Source organism: Sinocyclocheilus anshuiensis, unplaced genomic scaffold (assembly GCF_001515605.1).
Source record: "Sinocyclocheilus anshuiensis isolate Anshui unplaced genomic scaffold, SAMN03320099.WGS_v1.1 scaffold2170, whole genome shotgun sequence".
NCBI lineage: Eukaryota > Metazoa > Chordata > Actinopteri > Cypriniformes > Cyprinidae > Sinocyclocheilus > Sinocyclocheilus anshuiensis.
The window spans coordinates 674,057-683,678 of NW_015558572.1; the positions used below are offsets into that span (position 1 = coordinate 674,057).

General features: G+C 34.7%; 1 protein-coding gene across 3 annotated transcripts in view; it reads right to left on the bottom strand.

Annotated features, from left to right (window-relative positions):
- Nucleotides 1-9,622, bottom strand: part of tsnare1 (T-SNARE Domain Containing 1) — a 139,884-nt gene that overhangs the window by 106,644 nt on the left and 23,618 nt on the right. For all 3 annotated transcript variants that reach the window (XM_016475270.1, XM_016475269.1, XM_016475271.1), the window contains exon 2: nt 1,098-1,226. In XM_016475270.1, the coding sequence (XP_016330756.1) occupies nt 1,098-1,182 (85 nt within the window). In that variant the 5' untranslated portion in view covers nt 1,183-1,226. The remainder of the gene's footprint in view (nt 1-1,097; nt 1,227-9,622) is intronic.

Sequence of the window (9,622 nt, forward strand, 5' to 3'; positions counted from 1 at the left end):
TGTGTGTGTGTGTGTGTGTGTGTGTGTGTGTGTGTGTGTGTGTGTGTGTGTGTTCAAATGTTTGGGATCTGTAAGATTTTTGATCACCACATATGCATCGTTTAAAATAAAAAATATAGCAAAAACAGTAATATTGTCTATCTATCTATCTATCTATCTATCTATCTATCTATCTATTCAAGAACACGAAGACTTGAATATGTTTAGTTATAATTAAAATGTATCTTTTGTGCTCCACGGAAGAACGTGGAAAGCAATTGAAATGACATGAGTGCTAGCAAATGACTTAGTAAGCTAATGACTTAGTAAGCTTAGTAAGCAAATGACTTAGTAAGCTATATAGTAGGCAAGTAAGCTATTACTTGCTAGTCACAGTAGTTAGGGAAAGTGTGAGTAAAAGTAAACAACACCTTTACATTATGCTTAGTTTTCCTTCCTTGCTTGTTACATTTAGTTTTACGTTTATGGCTGAAGTGCGTCAATGAAAGGTTAACCCAGATTATGTGAGTACAGAATTACCTAAAAATAAAAAAGTCAGCCAATATGTACTTGGTTATGCTGCTCTGATATTAATCAGATTCTAGAAACTCTTTGTAAGTCAGTTAAGGTCCTGTGTATATATTAAAACCTGGCATTCACTAACATGTTAAGGCTTGTGGTTTTACTCTGTCCATAACAGAAGAGTTCTCCATATTTAATTTGGGAATGTAATATTTTCAGCTGCAACTCTTTTTTGTGGATTTAACTGAGCTGGCGAAATGCTCAAACATTTTGACTGATCTAACAAGCTCTTCTGCTACCATGACATTGTATTATACCTATCGAAGACAATGTTTAATACAAGATGCGTATTACTTGTAACTAAACACATCAGAACTCCGACGAGGCAGAAATTAGTTACTAAATTAGCCATATGGCTTATTAATCCCATGATGATTTATGGAGAGGGAATAAATGCATAATGTCGTGCCTTAGTAAATGAGGAGGGACCAAAATCTTTGTCGCTGTCGAATGATTTATAACATTTTTTTCAACAATGCCTGGTGATTAATAGAGAGAACTTCTGTCTGTGAGTGTAAAAAAAAATGGTTCTTTACCTACTGGCTGGTATCCCTGCCTTGTGGGCCCACCAAATGGATTTCTGCTTCCAAAAGAGCCCGCATCAATGGATCCGTAAGACATTCTGGGTCTTCCAGTAATTTCTTGAGCAGCCAAATGGGACTAGTCTGCACAGGCAAGCAAAAAATAAAAACAGAAAGCATATAGTTATAACCACAATTCTAGAAAGAGAATGAACCAGTTAAATAAATCGTAAACAAATCAATTAAGCAAAAACATTTATTTTGCCAACACACCCATGGGCCTGCAGCAATTTGATGCATTTTAAATGCACAAATAGAAATAGTATTTTATTTTATTTTTATTTTTTTATTTTTTTTTTATTATTTTATTTTATTTTAAAAATTGTAACCTTTTTTGCCAACACACCAATGGACCAGTCACAGTTTTATGCACATTACACACAAAATGGTAAAGGTTAGGTAGATAAGTAAGTAAATAAACAACAACAATAAAATTTGCTTTTTTTTTCAAAATAATAGACAATCATTAATTAAATTATTATTATTGTTATTATTATTATTATTATTATTAATTAATACATTTTCAGTAGTAATGTTGTAATGCAAGAGTGTATGCGCCATTCAGGTAAAAACATGCAATAAAATGAAACCCACATGTCTGATAGATCTACTTGAATGAAGTTAGTCCTGACCCATCTAAACTGCGACCTATCAAACTCCTGGGGCCTGGTGCATAATAAACAGAGGCACACATGCTACTTAATCAGTAAACTGGGACAGTGTGTCAGTTACATTCATTTGCAAAGTGTTTAAGGTGTGAACTAATACGGGGCATCTGTGACACGATTTCACCCCACAGTGACATGTACTTCATGTGTGTGTGAGTGTGAGCATGAATTAAACCCCTTGTCACACAGTTACACTACTCATGCCATGAATCAGTGCTCACGAACAACTCAGTCATCTGCACTGGTCGCTCACATTCATAATAACTTTGTTAGGGGTGTGTAACACGGTTAAAAGGTTAAAGAATGCATTGGGAAAGCGTGTGTCGACCCCCTCACCCTCAACATGGTGTGCACCGTGAGATAGCAGACCTGCTCAATGGAATCACCTACAGTACCATCATGTCACAAATACAGCATCAGATGTCATCAGGGGTGTCAAACTCAATTCCTGGAGGGCCGGGGCAGTGCAGAGTTTAGATTCAACCCTAATAAAACACACCTGATCCAACTAATCAAGTACTTCAGGCTTATTTGAAAACTACATGGTATGTGTTTTGGAGCAGGGTTGGAACAAAACTCTGCAGGGCTCCGGCCCTCCAGGAATTGTGTTTGAAAGCCCTGATGTAGATGATGACATTTGATGCTGTATTTGTGACATGATGGTACTGTGGGTGATTCCATTGAGCAGGTCTGCTATCTCACTGCGCACACTGTTTTGAGGGTGAGGGGGTTTTGACACAGGCTTTCCCAACGCATTCTTTAACCTTTTAATTCGAAGCACGACCTCCCCTAAAATGTTATTGCATAAAATTCATTCATTTAATTCATTTATTAATTTCACAATTACAAAGACTCAAATATACAATAATTTAATAATATAATAAGACAAATAAGAAATGGTGCAAATATAATCTACCCATGTACACATACTCATTCACAAATACAATAATCATCATCATTGTCTCTACACAAAGTTTTTTTTTCCATGATCAGAAAGATACAAATACATAATAACAATAATAATCATAATTTAAAATAAAGTAGACAACCATGTGGTGATGTGGTGTAAATATAATTCAGCATGTACACATACGTACTCAATCACAAACAGATGCTACTACTACTACTACTACTACTACTACTACTACTACTACTAATAATAATAATAATAATAATAATAATAATAATAATAAGTCAAATAAGTCAGTGTGCTATATTCTAAATACATTTCTAATAATTTAGTGAATAACAACTTAATTTTTAGCTTTTTCTCATGCCTTATAACTTCACAATATGAGTCATATGGACCACATTTACAGTATGATCATTTTAAGGTGCTTTTTTTTTACATTTTGGCAGCCCCAAAACGTATTTACTTTCATTATACCGAAAATAGAAGACAAGATATTCTTCAGAAATCCACCTTTTCTGTTCCACGGAAGAAAGTAAGTTATACGGTATATAATGACATGAGGGTGAGTAAATGACAATTTCCATTTTGGGGTGTACTATGCCTTTAAGCAAAAAAAAAACTTTGCAAAGTTTGAAACATTTCATATGATTAAAAGTTTATTATTAGCCATTTCTGTAGATCCAGGCAGGATATGCAAGCTAAACTCTAAAAGTGCAGAAGAACGTGTGAGGACCTGTGGAGATAATGACAGATGTCTCCACTGAAAAAGATTGTGTTGTTTCTGAAGCAGAGAGTGAAGGTGGGCGAGGTGGCCAAGCCTGCGAGAGGAATGAGATTGAAGATGAAATTTGCCGGGCCACGTGGCCAAATAATCAGATTAATTTCCATAGAGCGAGAAGATTAATTACTTTTGGCAGCAATACAACATTTCTGTGCTTCTTGATTTTGAGCCCAGACAATGTTTTGCCGCTTCTTGCTCACACTCACTCAGATCCTGAGAGATATTTACTTAGACTATTTTTGTTTTGACTATATTTGACTACATTTTTCAATTAAAAATTGTATTCTTTACTTCTTTGCTTTGCACAGTTCACAAAAAAATAACTCCAATGTTTAACGCTGCTGTTGTTGGTCATTTCTCATTTCATTCAACTTGGAAACATGACATTTCTCTTTCACACCAAATAAGACTAAAAAGCGGGGTCACTGGATCACAAAACCTGTATTTAGCAGAGTCCGCTTGAGATCAGATTGGCCAAAACAGATGTTAATAGAAATTGTTAATGGTATCTGAGTCCTCAGATGGCAATTAAACAATAGCTTAGTTCTGTTAAACCTTTCCAGCCCCGGGTTTGCTTTTACAAATTCATTAGTGGATGGACTGACAGAGCTCTGACTGACAGGTCACTCGTATATGAAACACAGCGGTTGATTAACTCAGGTTGATCAGTCTGTCACTCACAGTTAGACAGCTGTCTGTTCCTCTGCTAATCATGTGACGAGACAGGAAGGGGCAAGAGGACACAACTGTATTTATAAAATGTAGGCCTACTTGATCCCAATGTTTCAGGATGTAATAAATATTTGTAGCAAGTACTTTTAGTCCTGAAACATTGTAATGAAGTCATATAAGTACTACATACATAGATAATATCTAATATCAATCTAATGGATTTTAGATTTACAGCAGAATATTTGCAAATATTCTGCTGTAAAGTAGGATTTAGCTAAGTGGATTTAGTTTTAATATGAAATACTTTTATTTCAGCAGTCATTCCACAAACATAACAAATGTATCATGTGAAATACATTTAATGCAGGATATACTATACATTTAATGTTAATGCTTAATGGCATGCCAGCTTAGAGGAGGCCAAGAAAAGCATTGTTCGAAAGAGCTGTTGTGCTGTACAAGTGACCCTGGATAATTTAATTAATTGTTTTTTGAATAAGAGATACATTATGGATCAAACATCGTCCTTATGTAACATGGGTAATCAAGAACCTTTACCATAAAAATTAGCTCTGAAAATACACATTCCAAAGACAGAAACCGAGAGAGACTGTAAGAGCAAAAAGAGAGAGAGAAATAAACTAAAAGTGACCATTCTTGGAACTCCCAGCGCTAGTTAAATTTAAGCAAATTAATAGACAGCTAAAAAAATCAATTAAATAAAAGATTTAATTGAAAAACTAAAATTTAAAAACTCTTTCTGGCAAGCAGCATACCCATGGACTGGCCACAGTTTTTGGTATGTGCAGAAATGTTTTAATATTTGGCTAAAATAGCCAGTAATAAAAATGGCAACTAATAATAAAAAATAATAAATTATAATAAATTGTTAAATTATTACTGTAAAATAATAATAATAATAATAATAATTTATTACATAAAATATTATTTTTATAATTATTATATTTTATGTAATAATTTATTATAAATGTATTATTGTTATTGATAATTACTACTACTAATTATTATTATTATTATTATTATTACAGCTCAGGTGATTGGGTTAATAAAAATGTTAGTCGTGGTTTTATAGACCACCTTGATTGTAGGTCTTCAGCAAATAAAAAGTACTGGATTATTGAATGAATAAACATCTTATAAAAAGAAAAAGAAAAAGAAAAAGAAAAACATCCACAAAAGGGAACAGGGGCTCACACTGTATTCAGACCTTGAAAGAAACATTGAGAGGTGATTTGAGGTGAAAACAGAAAGCAAGAAGCAGAGACAGGAAGGAGGGAGGGTGCATGTGTCATACCCACAGCTGCCATTGAGGTTACTACTACTAATAATAATAATAATAATAATAATAATAATAATAATAAGTCAAGAAAATGTGTGTGCTATATTCTAAATACATTTCTAATAATTTAGTGAATAACAACTTAATTTTTAGCTTTTTCTCATGCCTTATAACTTCACAATATGAGTCATATGGACCACATTTACAGTATGATCATTTTAAGGTGCTTTTTTTTTACATTTTGGCAGCCCCAAAACGTATTTACTTTCATTATACCGAAAATAGAAGACAAGATATTCTTCAGAAATCCACCTTTTCTGTTCCACGGAAGAAAGTAAGTTATACGGTATATAATGACATGAGGGTGAGTAAATGACAATTTCCATTTTGGGGTGTACTATGCCTTTAAGCAAAAAAAAAACTTTGCAAAGTTTGAAACATTTCATATGATTAAAAGTTTATTATTAGCCATTTCTGTAGATCCAGGCAGGATATGCAAGCTAAACTCTAAAAGTGCAGAAGAACGTGTGAGGACCTGTGGAGATAATGACAGATGTCTCCACTGAAAAAGATTGTGTTGTTTCTGAAGCAGAGAGTGAAGGTGGGCGAGGTGGCCAAGCCTGCGAGAGGAATGAGATTGAAGATGAAATTTGCCGGGCCACGTGGCCAAATAATCAGATTAATTTCCATAGAGCGAGAAGATTAATTACTTTTGGCAGCAATACAACATTTCTGTGCTTCTTGATTTTGAGCCCAGACAATGTTTTGCCGCTTCTTGCTCACACTCACTCAGATCCTGAGAGATATTTACTTAGACTATTTTTGTTTTGACTATATTTGACTACATTTTTCAATTAAAAATTGTATTCTTTACTTCTTTGCTTTGCACAGTTCACAAAAAAATAACTCCAATGTTTAACGCTGCTGTTGTTGGTCATTTCTCATTTCATTCAACTTGGAAACATGACATTTCTCTTTCACACCAAATAAGACTAAAAAGCGGGGTCACTGGATCACAAAACCTGTATTTAGCAGAGTCCGCTTGAGATCAGATTGGCCAAAACAGATGTTAATAGAAATTGTTAATGGTATCTGAGTCCTCAGATGGCAATTAAACAATAGCTTAGTTCTGTTAAACCTTTCCAGCCCCGGGTTTGCTTTTACAAATTCATTAGTGGATGGACTGACAGAGCTCTGACTGACAGGTCACTCGTATATGAAACACAGCGGTTGATTAACTCAGGTTGATCAGTCTGTCACTCACAGTTAGACAGCTGTCTGTTCCTCTGCTAATCATGTGACGAGACAGGAAGGGGCAAGAGGACACAACTGTATTTATAAAATGTAGGCCTACTTGATCCCAATGTTTCAGGATGTAATAAATATTTGTAGCAAGTACTTTTAGTCCTGAAACATTGTAATGAAGTCATATAAGTACTACATACATAGATAATATCTAATATCAATCTAATGGATTTTAGATTTACAGCAGAATATTTGCAAATATTCTGCTGTAAAGTAGGATTTAGCTAAGTGGATTTAGTTTTAATATGAAATACTTTTATTTCAGCAGTCATTCCACAAACATAACAAATGTATCATGTGAAATACATTTAATGCAGGATATACTATACATTTAATGTTAATGCTTAATGGCATGCCAGCTTAGAGGAGGCCAAGAAAAGCATTGTTCGAAAGAGCTGTTGTGCTGTACAAGTGACCCTGGATAATTTAATTAATTGTTTTTTGAATAAGAGATACATTATGGATCAAACATCGTCCTTATGTAACATGGGTAATCAAGAACCTTTACCATAAAAATTAGCTCTGAAAATACACATTCCAAAGACAGAAACCGAGAGAGACTGTAAGAGCAAAAAGAGAGAGAGAAATAAACTAAAAGTGACCATTCTTGGAACTCCCAGCGCTAGTTAAATTTAAGCAAATTAATAGACAGCTAAAAAAATCAATTAAATAAAAGATTTAATTGAAAAACTAAAATTTAAAAACTCTTTCTGGCAAGCAGCATACCCATGGACTGGCCACAGTTTTTGGTATGTGCAGAAATGTTTTAATATTTGGCTAAAATAGCCAGTAATAAAAATGGCAACTAATAATAAAAAATAATAAATTATAATAAATTGTTAAATTATTACTGTAAAATAATAATAATAATAATAATAATTTATTACATAAAATATTATTTTTATAATTATTATATTTTATGTAATAATTTATTATAAATGTATTATTGTTATTGATAATTACTACTACTAATTATTATTATTATTATTATTATTACAGCTCAGGTGATTGGGTTAATAAAAATGTTAGTCGTGGTTTTATAGACCACCTTGATTGTAGGTCTTCAGCAAATAAAAAGTACTGGATTATTGAATGAATAAACATCTTATAAAAAGAAAAAGAAAAAGAAAAAGAAAAACATCCACAAAAGGGAACAGGGGCTCACACTGTATTCAGACCTTGAAAGAAACATTGAGAGGTGATTTGAGGTGAGAAACAGAAAGCAAGAAGCAGAGACAGGAAGGAGGGAGGGTGCATGTGTCATACCCACAGCTGCCATTGAGGTGTCTTCGGTCTCTTTTTGTGTGTGTGGTGAGCAAGTGTGGCAGAGCGAGTTTGTCAATGCGTGTTATCAGAGAAGAGGTGGAAGTGGGCCAGCAATAAATACAACCATCAGAGGCTGTGCAGGATTGTGGGCCGACGGAATGCTTCATCACTTCCTCTCATTCTGAATTTGTCCCCTCACTCTGCTCCCCGTCTCCCATTATCACCACGAAGAGGCTTAGCACAGCACGAGAGCACACAGTCACAAAGCGGAACACTCAGGACACACAGCCACTGCTGTCACATGGCCTGCTTATTTCACACACACACACACACACACACACACACACACACACACACACACACACACACAGAGATCCCCGTAATTCAAAAGGTTTATAAATAATTCAGAATGAGTTTTTTTGAAAATCTAAAAATGCAGAAAGTTTCCTGTGAGGGTTAGGTTTAGGGGTAGGGTTGGTGTAGGGCAATAGAATATACGGTCTGTACAGTAGAAAAACCATTACGCCTATGGGATGTCCCCACATTTCACAAAAACAAACCTGTGTGTGTGTGTGTGTGTGTGTGTGTGTGTGTGTGTGTGTCATATCACACATAGAGTCCGTAAACACCAGTGGTCCACAGTCTCAAAGCCTGTAATCCATATTTTCATGGAGTGATTTACAGGCATTAAGGATGTCAGACCAGTCACTCTCAATCAGCTCCAATACTCTATGGCTACATTCAGCCAGTGTCTGGGATTGACCGCATTTTCTAAAAGGTTTGACTACTACATTTTTTCAGTTAAAAGCCCAGCTGTTGGACAAATAGCTTTGCTTTCCAGGATACAATCTTTCCCCCCCAAATACTAGTGATGTGGCACATTGGTGATTGCTTTAAAACATCATAAGCATCATAAAATCATCATGTCGAAGCACGACCTCCCCTAAAAATGTTATCAGTGATGTTAACCTGTTTAGATAAGTTACATATAGTACAGTGTTTCCCCTGCCATTATATTAGGTGCTGTTGGGTGCCCCCCCCGTGTCTCTGTGTTAATGAATGGCGCATACGCGCGGTTTTGTTTAGTAATTGTACTGAAGCACGCGTTAGGCTTCCGTGATATTAACATCTGCTGTCTCACTAAGGAGGACATAAATACATGAACAACATTTCCAGAACTGCTCCGAGAGTCACTTCATGAGCATTTGACCGTTTCATTTGAGTAAAACTATCCTCATATCACACAGAAATATAACGGTATTCACGGCAACCCGTCAAAATAAAAGTTTGGTTTAACTTGTAGACATTGTGGCAGAAATATAGGCTATTACTTACTATTGTTCAGTAGAATGTAAGTAATAGGCTACTACTACTACTAAATTATTAAAACCTTATTTTTAAGGAATAATCATGCAATATTTATTCTATGTTTTAATTGTAATATTAAATCCCCTTTATTTTCCAAAAAAAAATACAATTTGTTTAATTTTCATTCATTAAAAGATAAAGTGAAAGTGAAGTGAAGTGACATGTGGCCAAGTATGGTGACCCATACTAGGAATTAGTGCTCTGCAT